This window comes from Urocitellus parryii, chromosome 12 (genome assembly GCF_045843805.1).
Source record: "Urocitellus parryii isolate mUroPar1 chromosome 12, mUroPar1.hap1, whole genome shotgun sequence".
In the NCBI taxonomy this organism is placed as follows: domain Eukaryota; kingdom Metazoa; phylum Chordata; class Mammalia; order Rodentia; family Sciuridae; genus Urocitellus; species Urocitellus parryii.
This window is the reverse complement of record NC_135542.1, coordinates 60,248,127-60,271,674: the sequence shown is the minus strand read 5'-3', so window position 1 is coordinate 60,271,674 and position 23,548 is coordinate 60,248,127. Positions and strand designations below refer to the sequence as shown.

The 23,548-nt window shown below is 39.7% G+C and overlaps 1 protein-coding gene across 2 annotated transcripts in view; it reads right to left on the bottom strand.

Moving 5' to 3' along the window:
* The window catches only part of Qpct (glutaminyl-peptide cyclotransferase), a 29,939-nt gene extending 9,304 nt beyond the window's left edge, over positions 1 to 20,635 (bottom strand). The window contains exons 1-3 of one of the 2 annotated variants that reach the window (XM_026405870.2): positions 20,443 to 20,635; positions 13,114 to 13,260; positions 6,796 to 7,074 (exon numbers count right to left, since the gene is read on the bottom strand). In XM_026405870.2, coding sequence (XP_026261655.2) covers positions 6,796 to 7,074; positions 13,114 to 13,260; positions 20,443 to 20,562 — 546 coding nt within the window. In that variant the 5' untranslated portion in view covers positions 20,563 to 20,635. Of the gene's footprint in view, positions 1 to 6,795; positions 7,075 to 13,113; positions 13,261 to 14,585; positions 14,670 to 20,442 lie in introns of those variants that run through there. The other variant, XM_026405872.2, reaches the window with a different exon arrangement.
* Positions 20,636 to 23,548: the final 2,913 nt, after the last annotated feature.

The window sequence follows — 23,548 nt, the reverse complement described above, 5'->3', positions numbered from 1 at the left end:
TTATTTCACACCACTTCCTCTCCAAAAATCATCACATTTCCCATGATCTACACTCTTATAAATCTCACCTTCTCTCTGTCCCTCTGAAAATAGAAGGCTCACATTTGTTTTCACTCCCCAGAGAATTGTGAAACTATGGAACTGCTGTGATGAACGCTGTGATAGGCCACCAGTTCCCCTTCAGGGGGACATGATACCCCAGTTGCTGGGGGAGCTGTCAGCAGCTTCAAGGACTGCCTGGGTTGCCCATCCTGGGCCAGTCCTACATCCTGTCACTGGCCTAGACAGGTGTGAAGGGCTCCCTAATGATGGTTGTACCTCCAGAGCGCCTCAGAGATTGGCGGAGGCTGCTGTTGAACCAGCACCACAGCTTGACTTCTCTCTCTGTCCAGTCCCATATCTTTTCCCTGCCAGTGTTCATCCTCCCTCATAAATGACCTGAATGCTAAACTCCACCTCAGAATGTGTTTCCTGGGGAACACAGATTGAAATAAATACACATCTTTCTTGCCTCTCACCTTACTGAACTCTGCAATTTTTTATTGAACCTACATTCAAGAATCTGCCCTAGGAATGTTATAGGGACACTAAGAAAAATTATAGGCTTTCCTTTAAAGGGCCCACACTTTAGTTGGGTTAGGAGAGATAAAATAAGTTCATAAGCATGGTTAAATGTGCCAAGAGCCACAAGTGTAATATAAGTCCTCTGGAAACTGGAAAGAATGAGAGACAAAAATCCTTGGGACCTCAAGGAAAGCATTATAAAAGAGACAGCATTTGAGCAGGACCAAGAAGGTGAACAGGATTCTGATCCACTTTCCACTTTCCACTCTTGGACAACTTTTACCCTTTGGCTTCGTCCTTCTGGTACTGAAATCCCCACAGTCCTTCAACCTCACTGAAATCACTCATACTGAATTGTTTACCTTTTCACAGCCCTTGGCCCCCATGATATTCTCGCTTCATTCCACATTCAGCTTAAATTCCAGTACATCATTCTAATTGCTCCCTTGCCTCTCTCTGCCTGGTCAGACTTTCCTGGCAAAACATTACGTCCAATTCTTTACCTACCTTGTGCCTGCTCTCATGGAGCTGAACCAACCACACTGTTTGGTCTTGCTTAAAATTCATGACCACAAACCTCAAGTTGGCGTGTCATGTGAACTGCAGTCACACTGCTCTTGGCTCATTCGCCCTCATACTCTGCTGGCTTTTCACATTCCTCCTCTCCCTGACCTGCAACACCTCAGCCGAGCTCACTCCCAACTGATGACCTTGATTTCTTCCTGCAGTGCTCATATTAGATGCCAGTCTCTCCATGTGTGCTCTAAATCCTATCCCCTCTCATTTGTTCAAGGACATCACTCCAGCAAATACCATTTCTCCTACATCATCAATGTTTCCATTCCTGCTGGATAATCCCCATCAACCTGAAAATACACATTTGCAACTGTCATCTTAAAATATTTGGCCCCACTACTTCTACCCCCATTTTTAAGCCCTTTTACAGAAAAACTCCTTGACAGAGTTTATCTATTTTCACTGTCTCCAATTCCTATTCTTAAACCTACCCCAATGAGGCTTTATCTCCTCCATCTACTGAAACTGCTCTTGTCCAGGACACTATCACCTCTACATGGTTAAGTCCAAAAGTCAACTCTCAGCCTTCATACTATATTTTACCACATAATCATCACAGATTTTGTGCCCCAAAAATAAAAAAGAAATTTTTTTTGGAAAAAAAGTGGGGGGTATGACCACTGTGTAAAGCTTTTTTTTAAAAAAATTATGCCAGTATTACTTAAAAATCACTTATTACTAAACTGTCTACAACGCAAGATTAGGATGCACAGAGTATTTATGACTATATATTAAAACTGAAGAGTCCAAATTGGCACACATTTCTTCATGACAATTTAGCAAACATATTTCCAGTCTGAAAAAGAAGTGACATATTGATTGTCATTGATTTGTGCATTATAGTCAAAATACTACTACACTTGAGAAAATTTACTACAGTGTTGCAAAGTATTAAATTTAACAAAATTTAATCTGTAGCCAAAGAGTCTGCAGGGCTATCACTGATTTTGTTATGTGATGCACTTTTCTCAGTGCCACTTAGACAAGATGTGTTTACCATTAGTACCACACAGCACTTTAAACTAACCACACAAGTCAGCTTTCAGAAATATATCAATAGTGCACCAAATTCTCAGCTCACAGCTTGCAGTTCCCAAGAAGAAAAATGTGCCACCATGTGCCACTGGTGAATACATTGCTGCTCTGGTTACCTTCAAAATGGTATGATGAACAGAATCACAACCATGCAACGATTTACACAATGAAAAGTTATAAGCCAGATTTTGGACTGAAAAAACAGGGCACAACAATTATGCCCTAAGGGACTCCCTCTGCCTCTCCTATATGGCCCCAGAAACCAGATCCCATGACTTCTTCTTCTTTTTTTTTTTTTTTTCAATTAATTATCTTGCTGGAGCATATCTTTTAAGGAACTTCTAAAATGACACAATACATAGGAGTGAACATTCTTGAGCCTTTACACAAATGAAAATATCTTCATTCTGTTGTCATATTTGATTTGGCTGGATATGAGGATTCTGCAATGCAAATTATTTCTATTTAAAATATTTAAGGCCCAATTTCATGGTCTTCTAGCTCCCACGATTTCTGCTGAGAAGTCAAATGCCATTCTCATTCTACTTTTTTATGACCTATTGGAATTCCTGGAATGATTCTCCAGAAGTATTCATTATCTCTTTTCTTACTGTTCTTCGTTCTAGAAAAGATAGTTCTTCTACTTTAGAATCCAACCCTTTTACTGATGTTTTAAATTAGTTTTTGTTTGTTTCGTATTGGGAATTAAAGCAGCCAGGGATAGTTTGTCTCCAAGCTACATCCCCAGCCTTTTTTGTTTTTTATTTTGAGACAGGTCTGGCTGAGTTGCCGAGGCTGACCTTGAACCTGCAATCCTCCTCCCTTGGCCTCTCAAGTCACTGGGATTACAGGTGTACACCATTGCAATTGTATTTAAATTAATATTTAAGATAGGGACTGGGATTGTGACTCAGCGATAGAGTGCTTGCCTAGCACATGCAAGGCCCTGGGTTCGATCCTCAGCACCACATAAAAATAAAATAAAATAAAGATATTGTGTCCAACTATAACCAAAAAATAAATATTTAAAAAAAATATTTAAATAGTATTTTTAATTTTCAAGAGCCTTTTCTTACTCTGTGATTGTTCTGTTATTATGCATTCTGGTTTTGTTTCATGGATGTAACTACTCTCTCTAAGGATATTGAAAATAGTGTTGAGTCATCTTCTGCTCTTTATACTATTCTATTTCCTCCAACTTCATTTTTTTCAGTTTTTATTATTTATTTTGCTTTTTTTTTTCTTTCATGATGGAGACTGTTCTCAAATGTCTGGTCATCCTTTGTGTTTATTCATATTAAAGAATAAACACTGAAACCCTGGTTAGAGACACAAATCAGTTAGCTTTGCTGCAGCACAATCTAGCACCCATGAAGTGTTTTTATTGAGAATCCCCAAATGTCCCTCTCTGTGACATAAGGTGATCCACATTCTCCAATCCTCCAGTTTCCTATGTGGTGAGTATCTGCTGGCTGCTGGTTATTGGGTTTTGGAGATGGAGAAACGACTGACCATCTCATTGTTCAAAACGTAAAAATGTTCACTTAATCTCCCAGATTTCCCTGTGGCACCTCATTACTGCTCTTGTCTATATCTGACGTCCCTAAATCCAGAATCTCCTTGATTCAATTTCTTTAGAAAATATTCTCTCATCTTCTGCAGAGGTGCCCTGGGGCGCTCACCTACCCTACCTGCTGGTTATGAATCAGGAATGTAAAATCTGAGTGTTCCTTATATGGACTTATAAATTCTCTGCGCCAGCTCCCTGCCTCTCCTCTGCCTCCCTAAGAACATTATTCCTCCAATTCCTGAGTCGTTCCAGGATTTCATCAAGAGACCAGCTGACTTCATCTGATTCTCTCCCGATTCTGATGTGTCATTTGCCATCTCCATCCACTTCTACCTTCATGTTGTGGTTCCTGTTAACATGTGTGCCCTACTTTCTTCAATGGTGGAATTTTTCTTATTGTCTTTAGGGTGCTCTCATAAAAAAAGAGAAGAAAGTGTCTTTATCATCTGAAAACTAAGTTATCTGTTGCCAAACATTTTGATCATCTTAATGTTGCTCCTTAATTAGCCCACAAATTTCATTTCATTTTAAACCTCCAAAACTCCTGATAGCACTGAGCAGAGGATGTAGCTGTGCAACATACATGCACTCAGGATTTAATAAGTACCAAGCAGCTAAATAGATTTTCTCATTGGCAAAGATGCAAGACGTATTCTTCAGAAGAGACATTCTAAGCTTCCGGCTATTTAAAGAACTTTTAATGCTTCCAAAGTTCTAGCTCCAAATCAAAGAGCATAATTCCAGAGCACGAGGGCAGTTCCAGGAGGTAATGTCCATCTTCTGCAAGCTTAAAGGTTTGGGTGCCTCACTGAAATTTCAACAACAGAGCGATTCCAACAATCAGAGCAGTGACTTACTTTCATTCTGTTCTCTTAGTACAAGTTCATTTAGACAGGAATAGACTGTTGTGAACACTGATTCTGAGTCCCATGAGGCAACCTGCTCTTTTTGCTTCTTTTCAGGAATGACAGAAAAATAACAATGGCCTTCCATTTCTAGTAACTTAGCTTGCACCTTGGAGCTAGAAGAATCTTTGTGGCCTGATTTGTGCAGGTCTTCATGAAAATATTATAAATGCCTAGTTATCAGAGTTCACATAGTTGGTGAATTATCTGCAGTCATCCCCAATTAAGAGATTAAGCTAATGCCACAGTAACAAAGTATAACAAGTCACCCCAAACTCAATGGATTAAACACAATAATTATAAATGCTCCTGGGACATGAGTCAGCCCAAGGAACAACAAGCCTACAGTGGGTTGGGGTGGAGTAGCTCTGTTTCACCCTTCAGCGAGGTTTCCTCTGCTCTATGGGTGTCTCTGATCCTCCTGCTAGAACTGGAAGGCCAGCCAGAGTCTGATCTTCTCAGGGTGACAGCAAAGAAAGACACAAAATAGCAAGCACATTCCCAGCCTCATGGCATATCTACTAACAACCCACTGACAAAGGCAAGTCAATAACCAAATCCAGAGCCAAAGGATGAGGAAGTGTAACTTGCTACAAGGGAGGACACAGCAAAGTCACAGGCAAAAGATGTGGATATGTAATTACAATCCTATTACTGGAGATGGGAAGGGCTGCCAAGAATTGCCATCTCTCAGGTCACTTCCCACCATCACCGGCCCAATCTATGATGGCTGAAGAACTTAGAATAAGACCTTAATGATAATTTAGTTAAAATATAACTGGAAGAATAAATTTGATGCTCTCCAAGCGTACAGTCAAAAAAATTTTTAAAAATCTTCCACATCACCCTTTACCTCTAATAGAAAAGGCAAAGAAGAGAACGTACATGGTGAGTCAAATTTTTAAATGGCAATCCTCATCCAACAATTCATTCGGTACTTTTTATTTCTGGTGACCAAAAACATGTGTGAGCTATGTGGCAAAAGGTAAAGCTGCTCACCAAGAGAAAATACACCAGCTAAACAAAACCGTGCCTTTACATAACACTTCATTTCATGTCCTTACACTAGAAATGCAAAAATGAAAAATTAAGCTGTTAAATCAGCTTCTGAACTCCCTCACCCTATTGCTGGGGAAAGGCACATGTGAAAAGCAGGGCAGAGCATGGGATAAAAGCATCACAGAAGGTTCAGAAAACAAAATAAGATGAAAAAAAAACCCAGAAAAACGAATACTGAGAGTTATAAACAATCCTTGCTTTCTTCAAGTTCAGGACATCCACAAAAATAGAACCAAATATCTCTATTACTTCCATTACAAGATAAACCTTTTACTTCTTTATACCCATTGTATCAAAGGCTGGACCCTTCATAAAGCTCTGGGGGAAGAAAAGATATTTTTTGCCCGTGAACAAAGTTTTTTGTTTTTGCTTTGTTGTGTTTACTTGGTTATGAGTGATATCAGAACAAAATGTCTTCATCTAGTTTAGCACTTTTTTCCAATAGCCCCTAAGAACACAGAGACTGAAATAACATCTGAGAGTCCCCAAAGTACTTTGAGCTGGGAGGATAACAAAAGCTCTGCTATGCTACATAAAACTGAGCTGAGATTCAGAGATAATAGCAATAATGCATTTCTGCTTCATGCTTTTCATCTCGATATGTCTGAATTACCCACTCTACTTTAGAACCACGTCCCTGCAGCTCCCTTTCCCCAACTCAAGACCCACCATCTCTCAGATCAGAAGGTTGTGATGTTTCCTCGCTGTATAAACAAGAAATAAACATAGTTTATTATATAACAAAATTCTTATACTTGGGCCTGTACTAACCTTCCTCCTTTTTGATTATTTGTAAAGAAATGTTGTATTTAATTTAATACGTACTCAAGGATGGCAAACCAGGGGCCAATTAATGAGTGTACTGTCACATATGTTAGGCTTATTATCCATCATTGACGCTTTGAATCATGTCATCTTCCAACGAATATTGCTTCAAACTCATATCATTTTGAAACAAAATACAAAAATATTCCAAAAAGTTTCAATTTCCAAATGACCTTCTCACTTCCCCAAGGATTCCAGAGTTCACTCAGAGTTACTGCTAATATATGTTATCCTAGGAGTCAACAAAAGGAAAGTAGATACCTTCAAGGAAAGAAGTCTCTTGTCTAAGGCTCGAGCAAGTTCCAGAATCATTGCACACGGCACAGCTGAATCAGTGGCTCCCACAAACACTCTGTGGTCCCAATGGGGAAAATACTTGGAGTCGTAGTGGCAGGCAAGGACCAAATGTCGTTTAGCAGTGGGGTCAAGGGTGCTGATGATATTTGAGAAAGACCGGTACCCAAGGGGCGTCTTACTCAGAAAGGTGTCTACTTCCAAGACCCAGTCGGCCTGAAGTCTCTGAATTCGCTGCAGGATGTGCTGATCAAAACAAAAACCAAAATTTCAGATCTAAACAGTTTTCATTTATTAGTTATGTTTTTAAAGTTTTATGTGATAGATTTCAGTACACATTCATTGTGCTTATTAATAGTAAAACATTGCTATTAATTGCTCTTATAATCCTTAGCCATTTTCCTATTTAAAGAACAAACTCATCCTCTCCCTCTCCCCTAATCTTCCATCTATCAATCAATCCCAGCCAATTGTTAATACTAACCAGTGTTAATAGTTTGATGTAGGTCTTTCAACATAGCTTCTCCTTGCTTATATGAACCTGTTAGCACACCAACGGATACATCTGCTGGAGGGTTGTTCATTTTATAGGAAAAGAATCCTACTTTACACATTATTCAGCCCTGTTGCATTCCTCACTTAACAATATATCATAAACATATCTACACATTAGGATGGAAACAGCTGGTTCAGAAGTATTAAAGTCAAGTTTTAAGGGGTTGGGGTTGTGGCTCAGTGGTTGAGTGCTTGCCTGGCATGCATGAGACACTGGGTTCGATCCTCAGCGCCACATAAAGAAATAAAATAAAGGTATTGAGTCCATCTACAACTAAAAAAAAATTTTTAAAAAGTCAACTTTTAATATTTCTAAGAGTCTAAGAAGGCATGATTGAGAAATCATATATATCAAGGTCCTACAGGTCTCTAAGCTCTTTGAAGCTAGGAATCTCTAAAGGTAGCTGTTTTTGTCTCAAATGCATAGCATGTGCCCCAGGGCCAGCAAATGTTTCATATGTAATGAATATTAACTGAAGATAATTGACATCCACCTGCCAAGGGTCATGGAGAAAGAGCTCATAACAAGGGAATGGGGATAGTTGAGGCCCCTGCCCACTATAAGAATCAATAAGCAACTCTGATCCATGTTACATATCAAGAAGCTTTGCGGGGGGTGGGGTGGTCTGGGGTGTGGCTCAGTGGTAGAGAGCTCATCTAGCACGGGCAAGGCCCTGAGTTTAATTCTCAGCACCAAATAAATAAATGTATTTAAAAAAAAAAAAAGGAGGAGAAGAAGAAGCTTTCCATCTGCATCCAAGACAGGTCCAGACCCATTGCTAATGCTGGGAAAAATAGAAAAGAATCTCTTTCCACGCTCTCTTGCCCACCTTGGGCCTTATGAGCAACATAGTGACTACTGGGAAGAAGCAGCAGATGGAGAAAGGACCATCACTTTTGGGACTGGAAGTGTCTGCCTTAATGACCTAAAATTTGTGGTGTGAGAAGAATGGGTAAGTTTATTGCTATTTCATTTTCCCTTTCCAGTCCTTATTTTCCCCTTGCCTCATTTTTCTTATTGTATTATTTTTTTCTTTCTTTCAAATATTATATACATGTTTATAAGTTATTTTTTTAAAAACTAAAAATGACAAACTAACAATCAAAATAACTAACAATTTGTCCCACAATTAACATCCAGAACGGATAGACTTTGAGAGAATGAACAAATAACTTAAAATAATTGAAAACAAATGGGAAGGGTTTATTCCCCAAGGAAACATAGGATTTTTCTATGCTAGCCAAGTCTTATGTGGCCTGCTGCTTGCTAATGTGATATGACACGTAGGCAAGGGCTTTGGAAAAACTATTGCAGGAAGCTTCCGGAGAAAGGGAACTTAACAGGGGTAAGATACTGATTTTATAATCAGTCCTAAACAGGCCAAATAAACAAGATTCTCAGCAAATCATTTACTCCTTGCTTTTTATAGTGGGTGAGTGGTGGCCTAAAGAACATTGTCACTGTCAAAGCTTGTTTTTTCTATACAAGTTTACATGTTACGAAATCCGCATTCATGTTTCACTTATTTTGTAATTCTCCACAATTCTTAGCACTGTGCTTTGCTTACAGAAGGCTATGGATTGACTGTAATAATAAATTGGGGTAGATGCAATAAGAATACATAAAATTATATAATACAGAACCTAACTCTTTGAATAGAGAGAAAAAAACTGTGCGGCTAAGCTTTTGTACATATGGAAATGAGTTATCTCTAGAGTATAAAAATATTTTTCCATAGAAGAGATCATTTTAAAAAAAGTATGTATATATATACATACACACACACACACACACACACACACACACACACACACACAAACTCCAGAATGTATATGTATGTGTTTGTATATATATATACACACTCCAGAACATCTGGTATCCACATGATAAACTGCTCCATAAAAATGGCTTCTTCAACACCAAGAGTAGCCTAAAGAATGGACTGGGATTTTTAGAAGTTTAATCTGTTAGCATTGTTCAGAAGCCTCACATATAAACTCATTTATCAACTACTAGCGAGGTCTGGGCCATAATTTCTGATGTCTACATGGATACTAAAATACACACACAAAAAAAAAAATAGCAAATGCTCTAAAAGAGTTCTTCCTGAAGGAACCTTTTTGCATTCAATATAAATATTTGTATTTATCTTAGCAACTGAGACAAATAATATTTATAAACAATCAAATTGGCTGCAAAATCTGATTAGGTCACCAACCACCCTGGTGGTTGTACTTCTGACTTTCAGACTTAGTCTGCAAGTTCCCACTACAAGTCTCCAGGGTTGAAAGGCTGGCCCCTTCATGTCTGGTAAGGAGCCTAGTAGATGACATTCTACTTCCAGATAGGGCAATAGGCTGATAAATTCTAAGTTAACATTAGTGGATGATCCTGGGTCTAATTTTAATTAAACTTAAATTCTAATTTTCAGATTTTGAGGAACAATGACATCAGTAGACCATAATTGTATGGAGGAAGTAGATTCTCCAGTATTTGTACTAAGTCTACAAACACTGTTGTCAGATACTGCACTCTGCCCCTGTGAACTTCAGGTACATCTTCTTGGATGTACCTGAAATAAGTGTGGGGTTGCAAGCTGAAGGCCCTCCATACAGGCCCTCCACACAGTGCCTGAGGGTGGACACTGGAATACCCACACCACTGGATACGTTCAGTTTGGTGTCTCAGAAGCACTGTGCACCTTTGGAAGATTTTAGATACTGATTCTTTTTTGTATGATGGATGTTTTTGACGTTTTTTTAAAAATCGTTGTATTAGGGTCATAGGTTCTGTGGGCAGGAATTCAGATAGAGGAGAAGACCCCACCATGTCTGGGGTCTCCTCTGAAGAGCCTCAAACACCTAGGGGCTGGAACAGTGAGGTGCAGAATTCTTCACTTTTGTGAGTGCTGCCTGGACTTGGATGACCAAAAACCAGATAAGATGGACCATTGACCAGAGTACCTCACATGTGGCTTCTCCACATAGCCAGGCTTTTTTCAGCACAATGGTTGGGTCCTGACTCTTCTGGTTTGCTTCTTTAAGACAAAGGATATTTCTTGATCCATCATGAGGCCTTATCATTCTGCTTTTTTAAGTTATTTTTTATTCCAACCTTAGATAAAAATCACTGACTACTTCAAAATTCAATGCCTTCACATTACTTATTCTATAAACAAGTTATTTAGGGGCTGGGGATGTGGCTCAAGCGGTAGCGCGCTCGCCTGGCATGCGTGCGGCCCGGGTTCAATCCTCAGCACCACATACCAACAAAGATGTTGTGTCCGCCGAGAACTAAAAAATAAATATTAAAAATTCTCTCTCTCTCTCTCTCTCTCCTCTCTCACTCTCTCTTTAAAAAAAATAAAATAAAAAATAAACAAGTTATTTACTCAAATAAAAGTATTCTAATAATTCTATAGGTAGTTTTAGGGTCATTAATTAAAGACCATGAAAATGTAGATTGTAACATGTGATCTCCCCAAATATTCTCTTATCCTGAAAAAGAATGCATAGCAATGCATATCTTTATTGATAACTGCAAAAGTTAATTCATTAATCAATATTATATCAAGTCCACAGTTTTTCAGATTTGAGAATCTTCTCTACGTATAACCTTATAGCTTTGTGAGTTATAAAACTTCTGATCTAGCTCTCAAAAAGCCTCAAAAGGAAAAAAAATGCTAAAATTCTTGTCTCAGTTCAGAGTGAAAGACTCTAATCCTAATCAAATTAAGATTATTAGTGTAGTGCCCTCATAATTACTCTGTCATCTACCTCATTTTTAAAAGGAGATGCCCTTTTGTCTTTTACAATGTAGGGGATAGGTCTCTAAAAATTAAAGGTGATTTTGCTTCTCAAAAAAATTATAAAACTGAATCTCTTAAGTGAAATTTCTAACACAACCATCCTGTTATGATTTATTGCTAAATCAGCCGTCTGCACGGAGAGCCCAGCCTCATTCCCAACACATTCTAAAACAACGTCAGTCAATTATTCCTTTGCCTCCACCCCTAGGAGCAGTGGAAAATATTACTGTGGATTTAAAAACTTTTAAATGAATATGTATTTTGTAACTCACTGTGTTTGTTGACTTTTACAACCCATAGGCAAGGAATTCAGACCTAAAGTATACATGTGTTTCCAGGTATAAACAGCCTTCTGAGCAAATAGTGTGGGAAAATGAAAAAGGTTGAATCAAGTGAGCACTGTAGACCTATGTTTTCTTCTAACAAAGAACTGAGGGTTTTGGAAAGCACAAGTGATTGCCTTGACCTTTTAAGAAAATTCTTGGGAGATGAGGTCCAGAGAACACTGTTGAAATGAATGGTATGTACCTCACACTCCAACTTGGATTTGAGAAGACACAGAGCTGGAACTGTTTAAGTATGCCTACCACAGAGTTGGTTCCTCTCAGCTCTCGAGTGATAGGATGGAGAAGTCAAGCACATTTGGGTCCAGATTCTGGCTTCATCACTAGTACACGCATAACCTTAAGCAAATTAATTCATTTTCCTAAACCTCTGGTCTTTTTAAATCCATAGCTTTGGGATAATAATGGCACCCACAGGTGGCATTGTTTTGAAGACTGAATGAAATATAAAAGGGCTCAGTGGAAGTCAATCATCATCACTGTTGTTCCTCTGTCTGCCTAAAGGTTAGAAAGTACCAAGGTCCTCTTACGGTCTGTCTCCACCATCTAATTCCTTAAGACAAGAGGAGCTGATTGGACGAAGACAAGAGGTTGGTGGGGCAACAGATACATGGCTGTCCTGTAAGACTAATGGGGCAGAAAGGGGTAGGAAAAGAAGAGCCCAAAGCCACAAAGTGGACCTTGCAAGTCTCTCTGGGCAGCTGGTATCAAGGTCTTTGCTCTGAGAAGTGCAGGGCAGGTGGAGTAGTTTTAGAGGAAGATTAGAGGGGCCAGTCCCATTCCTTATCAAGATGTCCCTCAAGATGGAGCTAGTTTGAAAAAGCAGATATTCAGAGGTGGGATTTCAGATTGCTTAGGAAGACATACAATAAGGAGACAAAGAGAAATTCAAGGTCTAGCCCAGCTAAAATTCTGATTCCACCCTTCACAGCAGAGTCTGCCAAACAGCAGTGGTAAGATTAGTGAATCCTAACATCAGTTTAGTGGGTCATGACCAGTATTTTTTTTTAATTAGCAAAACAGAAATTAACAATATCCCGGTGTATTACAGGTAATGAGAATGAGCATTTATCACAAAACATTGGTTTCAGCTACACATATCTTTATGTTTGTATGTATAAAATGTAAAAAAAAAAAAAAAAGAAAAGAAAAATACTTTCACTGTGGGTCAAAGTCAGAGAAGCACTACTCTAGAAAAAGTAGCTCATCACTGCCTCTGAGGAGAAAGCAATTTCCCTAAGGGGAAAGAAAGATGACTGACAACTGACAATACAGTGATTCACTCTTTGCCCAAAGCTGTTAGGAAAGGACTGGCAAAAGTTGCTGATATTGGGTTTAAGGGTTAGGAGCCTGGGGCATGTTATTGAAATGGTCAAGAGCTGACACTTCAGACCTAGATTTCACAAAGATCTATTGAGATAAACATGTATTGCTTAATTCAGAAGACATTTCTATGACAATGAATAAAGAAGTGACAAATCTGAACATTAAATACTTCAGAACTTCAGCCATGACATCATCCCTTATTGGAAAACTAAATATTTAACAACCTTTAGATTTATACATCATCATCTTACCTGCCGAGCCGCATAACTTCCAGGGGATCCCGGATATCGCTCTATGAGCAAAGGTCGTAGATCATTTTGCCACATTTGAGAAATACTGGTGCCTTCTGCAACTTGCCGAAGAGAGGATGAATTCAAAATGGCTGGTTGGTGGTAATTCTGAGGATCAAATGAAATTGCTTAACTGGCTATCACTGTGTATTTAAGACAGACTGACACATTCGCAAATAATTGCATTAACTCTCAAAATAAAAGAATATTTTTATATCATATGACATGGGTAAATCAAACTACTCAACTAAGAAATTGGCCTCTTCCATTCCCAAAGTTAAAATAAAAAGTTTGGCAGCTTATTTTAAAAACAAAATTGTCAGAATGCTTTTAACCTAGGAATTACTGTTTCACACCTATTACGTGTATAAATTTGAATGATGTCTGAACAATTGCTTTGTAAAATTAGGTTTAAAAATATCAGTTATGGGGGCTGGGGATGTGGCTCAAGCGGTAGCGTGCTCGCCTGGCATGCATGCGGCCCGGGTTCGATCCTCCAGCACCACATACAAACAAAGATGTTGTGTCTGCCAATAACTAAAAAATAAATAAATATTTTTTAAAAAAATATCAGTTATGGAGGGGCTCCTGCTTCCCACGTGTGAGGCACTGGGTTCAATTCTCAGCACCACACAAAAATAAATAAGTAAAGGTATTGTGTCCCTCTATAACTAATAAATAAATAAATAAATATATCAATTAACTGTCTCTTAAGAAAACTACAGTCAACAAAACAATATGCTTTGCTAGCACACTTACTTTGTAAAAAGTAGTGTTGTTACAGAATAAGTATTGTCACAAACCAGAGAGACTGTATTCAAAAGCTTCCAGCTGTCATTCATAGGTGCATGACCTTGGGTAAGTTTCTTAACTTCTCCTTCCCCCAGAAAAACTAATAAAAGAATTTGATCTAAATTCACACTATCCATCATGAGAGCCACTAGCCATGTGTGACTAAAAAGGACTTGAAATGTAGCTAGTCAAATCGGGATGTGCTTTATATAATATCAACTCTGGATTTTGAAGACAGTATAAAAAAAGGTAAACTATGTCATGCATAATTTATAGTACATTATTAAAATTAATTTCATTTGTTGTCTTTTTACTTTTGTAATGTAGTTACCAGAAAATTTAAAAATGACATATGAACATATCATTATCTGTTTCTATTAAACAGCACTGATTCAGATATTGTTGCCATTCCTTTCAATTCGAGCTTGATGATCCTACAATCTGCTAAATAGTAAACTTTTAAAAAAATGCAATTAAAATTATTTTAATATTCTATTGACATTCACACTCTTAGATACACTTACATATTAAAAACGAAACTTAAAAAGCTAAATAAACTTCAATTTCAAATTTGCATCTTTGGTGTGACTTCACACATGCCATATTTTCTTATGATAATGGAAATGATGAATCATTCATACATTGTATGTTTATTACTCAATGATGGAATGTGTTACACTCCTCTTCAAAGGGAAGTAGATGATGGATCAGATGACTTCTTCCCTGAGGGGAATGATAAGAGTGACATAAGGATACTGAGTTCTTTGGAATGTTAAAGAGAAATTGAGGGAGACTTGTCTAGTTACAGTTCCTTCCTGTACCAGTGATGTTGAAATAATCATGCAGATAGTTTCACTCCAGATGAATTACTGCGTGTGACTGGTGAGAAACTGTGGAATTAGAAAATGCTTATTGCCTAATTACTTAGATTTCTCTACACTGTGAGATGGCCAGTCTCTGGTATTTATCATGCAAAAGAGCACAGCTGTTGGATCAGACATATCCTCTCAACTCAGCATCCTCTGTTTAACATGCTATAATTCTGGCCAGGATACTTAACCTCCTTAAGGGTCCATTTCCTCATCTATACAATGGAGGCAATAACACCTACATTCTAGGCTAAATAGAATTAAGTTAGCTAATATATGTATACTATCATTGTAACTATTCAATGTTTTAGTTCTATTTTATTATCTTCTATCAAACACTGAAGAGGGATAGAATGTTAGAGCTGAAAAAGCCACTTACAGATGATCTAGCCCAACCTCCTTGATTTATAAATGAGGGAAAACTGAGGTTCATAGAAATCAGCTTGTTATCCAAAGCTATAGGAGAGCTACAGGCAAGTCCATGTAGAGATCCCTGGCCTGTGGGCTCCTAATCCTGTGCTCTGCCTCATCTATGTACTCCAGTTTACTCCTGAATGCTGTTGCTGTGCCTGAATGTCTTCAGGTTTCTGTTTGTTTATTAGTAACACATTTTTAGGTATGTTTTCTTAATAGATCTGTCACTGCCATCTTGATATCTCTAGGGTCTAAGTCGTCATGTTAGGTCTCAAAATAGCACTTGAAGAAAAAAGCTAAAGCTAAAAGACAAAACAATGGAAATGGAAAAAGAAGAAAATAGAGGCAAGGTCTTAGGACTTCTATTGTTAAGTAATACTTAACCTCCTAACAGGAGCCTGCCTGTCTGTCCCACTGCCTTACAAGCCCCTTGCACTGGGCCCCCCACTGGGCTGTGGTCACTAGCCTCCCTACAGGCCTCAAAACACTGTGAGGCTCTGCTCCCTTGGGGCCTTCGACCAGCAGTGCCACTTCAGGCTATTTTTCTTCCTCTTCACCTGGCAAACTTCTACCCGCTCTGGCTATGGTGTAAAGGCCTCCTCCTGTGGGTTAATATCTTTATTCATACACCCTGTATGAAATATTAGCTGCATGAGGGTTGAACTGTCTTATTTACCTCTCTCTTCCTCTCCATAGCCACTCAAGGGGCTAGTTCATGTTAAGCATTCAAAAAATGTTGGGCAAATTCATCAAATAAGGAATCAATAGGTGAACTATCTTTCTAAAATTGTCTTCATTAAGAATGTGTTTATATGTTAATAAAGTAAAATTTGCATCTTTGTCATCAAAAACATCAACTCAGTCAAATACACAAGCAAGTATAAAGACAGGACACACAAGAGGCTACCTGCCGAGGAGCCAGGAGGTCACAAGGTTCAATATTAGCGGGTTTCATTCATTTTGCATTTCGGAATGTAGATGCTTCTGCCAATTTTGATCTAGGTTGGCCCAGGGCGGTCAGAGTGATAGTCAAAAACTGTTGTGTTGCTGCTTGACTGGTGAGTATCTTGTTTTCTATTTACTATCTTACTCTAGCCCAGAGCCTACCTGGTCATTGTACTCAAAGTCCTTCATTCCTGCGCTTCACATTCACAGTGAAAGAAAATCAAGTTCATGTTTAAATGAGTGATTTACAGAGGCTTGAAAAAGTTCTTATGAGACTTATGAAAAAACAGAGGCGAAATATTCCTTCAATGTCTCTAACTCTAAGGCATATTTGTAGATGAAACACAGCTGAAAAATAGCACCCCCAAAATTATATATGGGGATACTATTTTTCAGCTGTGTTTCATCTATAAATATATATATAAATTTTTATATAGACACTCATGAATCCAGAGACTAATGTGTGCTCCTTAACCTCCAGAGATCAAGCAATTCATTAATGTACTTCCGTAAAGGGTCCTCTTCCTCCCTGCCTCTCTGGGAGTAAAGATGTCCTATTGACTCACAGAGATACAAGCTTCCCAGTCATTGCAGGATAGAAAAGGTAAAACAGCTACACTTAGTTTATTACTTAGACTCATCTACTATTAAACCCCGTATGGAAGAGCATCTGACCTTCCCACTCTAAATAGTATATACATTCAATTATTAAGGAGTCTTAGTCTCAGAACTCCATAAATATAAACACCTATGTGCAGATGAAAAGACCAAATAAGAGGAGAAACCTGAGGGGGGAAAAGGGTGTGCTCAGCGGGAAGACAGTAACAGAGGCAAAAACAGAGTTGAGCCCAGCAGTAAATGCAAACCCCAAGTTATTCTAGGTTCATTTCAGTTTAAAGTCACTTAGACAATTTCCATTGGTGCAGGCATTCTCAGAGGAGCAAGGTTCTATTACAGTCCTGGCCTTGTCTTTTCATCCAGGCAGAAAGGACAATAAGTCTGCTCTGGGTGACAAGAATCTTTTAGCTAAAAAAAAAAGTGTGAACCAGCTATCCTGAAGCATCTCCTCTCTGCTAATCACATGGTGCTAAGTCAGAGAGGGGTTTAGTTACATAATTTAGAGAGTTGGCCCAGCTTGCAGAGTAAGTTGAGGTTCCAAACCACTGAATTAAAGGGAAATCCTCATAGACATGCCACCAATTCAAGTCAAGCTTCCAACCTATAGGAGGGCTCCAGCCAGCCCTCAGATTAACACTTCTGTCTGCCTGCAAATTTAACTCAGCCAGCACTTATTGAACTTCTATGTGTTACATGCCACTGACATTACAAATGCAGCTGGGAAAGAGTTGGGAAGTGAATGAGATAACATCTGTCTTTTTAAAATGCAAGCAGTCCCTTCTTAAAATTAGAGCAGAGCAGGCTTTAAAAACAATTGAAGGTCAATTCCCAGCTTCCTCATTTATTAGCAGTGTCTTAGAAAAGGTTTCTAATGTGTAAATGGGTGTTATAGTACTTACCCACAAAACAGGAGAGGTTCCAAAAGGATGTGTTCTTTTTCCCTCTGTCAACACCCAGCCTACCACTGAGCTCCCTGTCCCTGCCTTGGTGTCTCCATGGTTGCTTCCAGAAGACTCATGCAGGTGGAAGGGTGGATGACTAAGGTCTTAGAGTAATGGAGGAGAGAAACCCTAAAGATTTAAAATACATGTAGTTCTGGCCAGGCATGGTAGTGTATTCCTGTAAAATCCCAGCAACTGGAGAGGCTGAAGCAGGAGGATTGCAAGTTCAAGGCCAGCCTCAGTCTCTTAGCAAGGCCCTCAGTAACTTAGTGAAACCCTGTCTCAAAAATAAAAAACAAAAAGAGCTGGGGATGTAGCTCAGTGGCAAAGTGCCCAATTTCAATCCCCAGTACAAAAAAAATTAAAATACATACGGCTCCATAAGCAGAAGAATATAAAATGCTATAGAAAACATTTAACAGTTTTCCAAAGCCCACTCTGGAGTAGGCATCCTAGGCGATGCCAATTATCCTGTATGTGGTTCCCATCTTCAAAAAAAAATCTACCTTTTAGCTGGGCACAGTGGCATAATATATAATCCCAGCTATTCTGCAGGCTGAAGCAGGAGGGTTGGCAACTAAAAAAAAAATTCTTTTTAATGATTGGTGCTTTTCATGAAAGTACCATGCTCCACACAGGCCAAATAAACATTAGCTGAAATTTAAAAAAAAAAAAAAAAAAGATTGGTACTGAAAAAGAAAAAAAATAACCATGCCTCTTCATCCTCCCTAATTATATATGTATGGGCCCACTTGGGAGTTTAAAGATTTATGATACTGTTTCCATGGAAAAATTGTTTCCAGGTTTCAAATAACCAGATCATGGTCTTCTATACACAACCATACACCATTGTTCATCTGTTTTTACATATTAGATGCCACTGAAAGAGACACACCTTTATTTCAAAACAAAGGAAATAGATTTAGAAATCGATGCTTTCTTTACCACACCTCTCCTGTTGGCAGACCAGAGTACCAAGGGCAACCTCACATGATTAAAATATCCAAATGTCATAAAAAGCAGGAAGGCATGTATTTTAGAGTGAACTGAGTCATCACCAGGCTGCAAGCTGTAGCTGGTTGCCTGGAAGACTTTATGAAGGCCTACAGCACAAGGGAGGGGGGGCTAGAAATGTGGAAATGTCACGGTTGATTGTCATTTACTTATACCATTTGCTTCATCTGCTTATGCCACTTGAAACTATTTAATTTCCCAATGGAACAGTGATTAAAAGCTTCTTAATATTAACTTAGTAGGAATTCATGCATTAAAGACATTTCTCAAAAGTTAAATTCTCATTAACTTAAAACATTTTAAGAATCACACGGCACCTTCTCCTACCCACAAATACCCCCTGCTTACACATGCCTACAAATGATCCCTTCCGAACAGCTAGTTCTAACAGTTTCCATCTCATTCTCATTCATTTAGAAGTGTCTTACACATCTGGTGTGGCCCCACATTCTGGTTATTAATATCCCCTTCCCCATGTCTGACCCATACGGTATTCCCAGAGGAGTAATGAATATGAGAATTTTGCATGTAATTTAATGGTCTTCTTCATGGGCATCACTTCTAGCCAACCCCAGTGGGAAGTTATTTTCCTTGAAATGACTGGAGTTGACCTCCCTCTCACCCCCATCAGGTTCCCTGTAGCTGCTGGTCTCCCTAGATAAGTGGGTGCCTGGAGTAGGGTGAAGCTGATTAAGCCTGATCAGGACAGAAGTGGGCTATTCTCATACATATGCATGTGTTAGTGTGGGAGCGAGCAGTCACCAATGTGCCCTGCATTTCAAAAGTTTGAGTAGACACAGGCGTTCGTTCGGAAAGCATTTGGAAGAGCTGTTCAATAACATTGAAAAAGTTCGTATCACTCCACTTTGCTGCTTTTTTGTAATTTCTTTAAAAGTATACGGTTTCACTCCAATGCCATTAACATTTGCACGAGCCCTCAGCAACTTCATGATTTCAAAACTGTTAACCCAAGAAAAGGAAGTAATTGTGAATCTATTTACTTCACAGAGGAGGAATTACAAATCACTTTCATCATAAGTTCCTATATGAGAATTCCACTACAACTAGATGTGTTTCCCTGAAAACAGCATGTACCCTCTTTTAAGGGAAAAATTTTTTTTTTTTTTTTTTTGTAAAGTGGAATTTCAGTTAAGGTTCTCCGTTCCTTAGAGTTGCTCCGCGTAATAAATCTAAAACAACACACGTAGGTCATGAGATGGCAGGGAAACTTCAACGCTAGGAGCGCATCCTTGGAGATGCAGAATGGGGAGCTGCGGGCACATCCCCAAGCGTTCCCAGCACCCTGGCACCCTGGCGGCCCTGGTGCGCCAAGACTGCTGGCCTCCAGGGTCGCGATGTGCCCTCCTTTGCTGCTTGCCCACCGCGGACAATACACACTCCCGGTGCCTATCAGCACGCCCATTAGACCATAGTCGAGGGGAAGCCAGTGACATCACCCAGGCCCCCACCCCCCACCCCACGTCTGCTAAGCAGCCCCGGGGCCAGCTGAAGCACCCTGGCGAGGACGCATTCCCGACTCCCCGGGGCTGCTGTGTTGGGGCGCCGGCTCCTGAGCCCGGGACCGCAGCTCTGCCCTGCCTCGCCTCCCACTTTGCCTAGGTAGGGTTGGCCGAGCCCCGGGTCCCGGCACCCGCCAAGAGCCACTCAGGTACAATTACGCAGAAACAGACCCTCACCTTCTCTTGGGTCCAGGCAATTGGGGCCCGACTGTAAGCACGGGCTGCCAGGGGCAGGGCGGCCAGCAGCAGCAGCAGGTGGAGGGTGCCCACGACGCGCCGGTCACCGCCGCCTGCCATCTCTCCAAAGCTGTGTGGGCGCGGGTTGCCCGGGCCGCCGGCGGTCACGAGCCCGAGAACGCGCGTCCGTCGCCTTCCCCCTTCTCCTCCCTTGGGTCGACTGCGCCCGCCTTCCCATCGCCTCCAGCTGCGCAACGCAGGCCGCAGCCGCAGCCCTCCTCCCCCAGACCTTAGCAAACCAGGGGGCTGGGCTGCCCTGGGTGACACAAGCTTCCGAATCCGAGATAACAAAGAAGGCCACTTCTTTGTCTTGAAGAGGATGCAAGGAAGGAAGGAAGAGACATGGAATAGCCTTTTTATGATCTTCAGTGCCATGCAGGGAAGAGAAAGGGAGAAAGGGTTCATCAGACCTTGGGGCTTAGGAAGTGTTTTTTTCTGAAGCTCTTTAAGAATTAAACATTTACTGAATATTCTGTACCAGGCCTTGTTCTACTGCCTTTTCCGTGATCCTCTAATCTACTAATCCCATTTGACAGATGAGGAAACTGAACCCCCTGGAGAAAGCCTGAACTGGAACCCTCAAAAATAAATACTTATAACAGTGCATCTTTATCTTTTCTCACAAATAGTTGCCTGCCTTGTGAGAAATGAACATCCAAATTGAGAAGTATGGTTGAAGTAATTATATGAAATATATAAATTCTAGAATATATGGAGGCTCTCAATCTTCTCTAGTGTATGCCTCCAAAAGGAAAACCGAAAAACAATTTTATTTACAATTGTTCCTCTATTTCCATGGGTTCTGCATCTATTTCCAGGATTCAACCAATCATAAATCAAAAATACTCAGAAAAAAAAAATGCATCTGGCCGGGCGCAATGGCGCACGTTTGTAATCCCAGGCGCTGGGGAGGCTGAGGCAGGAGGATCGCTAGTTGAAAGCCAGTCTCAGCAAAAGCGAGGCACTAAGCAACTCAGTGAGACTCTGTCTCTAAATAAAATACAAAATAGGGCTAAGGATGTGCCTCAATGGTCGAATGCCCCTGAGTTCAATCCCTGGTACCCTCCCCCTCCAGAAAAAAAGCATCTGTACTAAATATTTTTTTCTTGTTGCTATTCCCTAAATAATATAGTATAGCGACTATTTACATTGCATTAGGTGTTGTAAGTAACTTATAGATGATTATACAGGAGGATGGTCATAAATTATATGCAAATAAATAAACAACAGGGTTGGGGATGTAGTTCAGTAGTATTGTACTTGCTTAGCATGTGCAAGGTCCTAGGTTTGATCTGCACACCAGAGAGAAAGAAAGAAAGATTTTGCATGTAGGTTTCTGATCCAAATTGTTATCAGGACTATTACTTCGCCATCCTCTTTTTCTGCCACAGTGAGGTTTAGGGCTTGGTCTCTCCTGAGTCATCTTCCAGCAACAGAGTTCCCAGAAAAAAAATCAGAAAAGGGATGTTGAAAAAAAAAAAAAAACAACTATTTCCTAGGAATTAGAGCAAGAATTGGAAGATAATAAGCACTGCTACAAGACCCATCCACTCTATTTTCCCAGGCTTGACTACAGGTCAGTTTTTAAATTCAGAGGACTGGCTGGGGAATATACACTGTCCTGCCCCCATCTGGAACTGCTAGGGAAGACAGCATGGAAGTACCTCCTTTTCTTAGATCAAGATTGCTAATCTGGTTCTTTTTTTTTTAATATTTATTTTTTAGTTATAGGTGGACACAATATCTTTATTTTATTTTTATGTGGTGTTGAGGATAGAACCCAGTGCCTCATGCATACTAGGTGAGGGCTCTACCTCTGAGCCTTAACCCCAGTCCTGTTAACCTAATTCTTGTCCAAGAGTTTGAGTGACAAAAATATACAGGCTTAAATAACATAAATAGTTTCCTTATTACATACAGGAACAGTATGTAATAAAGAATATCAGTATGTAATAGAGATAATTGAATCACTTCAGAACTTTCTATTGGTCCAATGTTCAGATTCAAACCATTATTACACATCCTAATATATTTCCTCTCTTGATGCTTAAGCTAGCCTTGAAATAGAGGATTTCCAGAATGGTAATAAAGAAACTAGTTTTCTTAACCTATTATTACTTTTTTATATTTCCACAGTATGATTTTTATAAGAAAAGGGGTGTAAATTGCAAACCTAGATGAAACAAAATGTGAATATAATATTATGCTAAATATAAGCAACTCAAAACAAAAAATACGGAAAAGTTGAACTTGCTGCCTTTTTTTTAATAGGAACATGAACCTAGGAGTACTCTGCCACTAAACTATATCCCCAGTTCTTATATTCTTTATTTTGAGACAGGGTCTTGCTAATTTGCCCAGGTTACCATCAAACTTATGATCCTCCTGCCTCAGCCTCCCCAGTTGCTGGAGATTTTATTTTTTGGTGGGTGGGGCACCAGGGTTTAAACTCAGGGCCACTCAACCACTGAGCCACATCCCCACCCCTTTTTGTATTTTATTTGGAGACAGAGTCTCACTGAGTTGCTCAGTGCCTCACTATTCCTAAGGCTGTTTTTGAACTCACGATCCTCCAGCCTCAGCCTCCCAAACCACAGGGATCACAGGCGAGTGCCACCAAGCTCTGGTTTGAGCTAAAATTTTAACAAGTTACTTGACAATGATTTTCGATTCCCTAGAGTTCTCCAATTTGAGATACATTTAAGTAAGTAAGATGCTATTGCAGTTGGGATTTACAAAAAAAAAAAAAAAAACAGAATCTGAAACAGTTTAGCAAGCAGATGTGAATTAGGAAGTACCTCTGGGACAGACACCTGTGGGAAGAAGGAGGAACAGAATGAGGCAGAGGGACAGGTTAGCAGGGAAGTGGGCCCCACAGCCTCACTCAACCTCAGAGGGAGCTATGGGATTTAAATAGCCTGTCCTGTGATGGCCAAAATGATTGGGGTTTTATCATCCTACCAGATAGAGGGATTTCCCTTTAATATCTCTGCTGCCAAGTAAGTTGCACCCAGCCACACTCAACAGCCAGAGCAGTCTTTCCCTG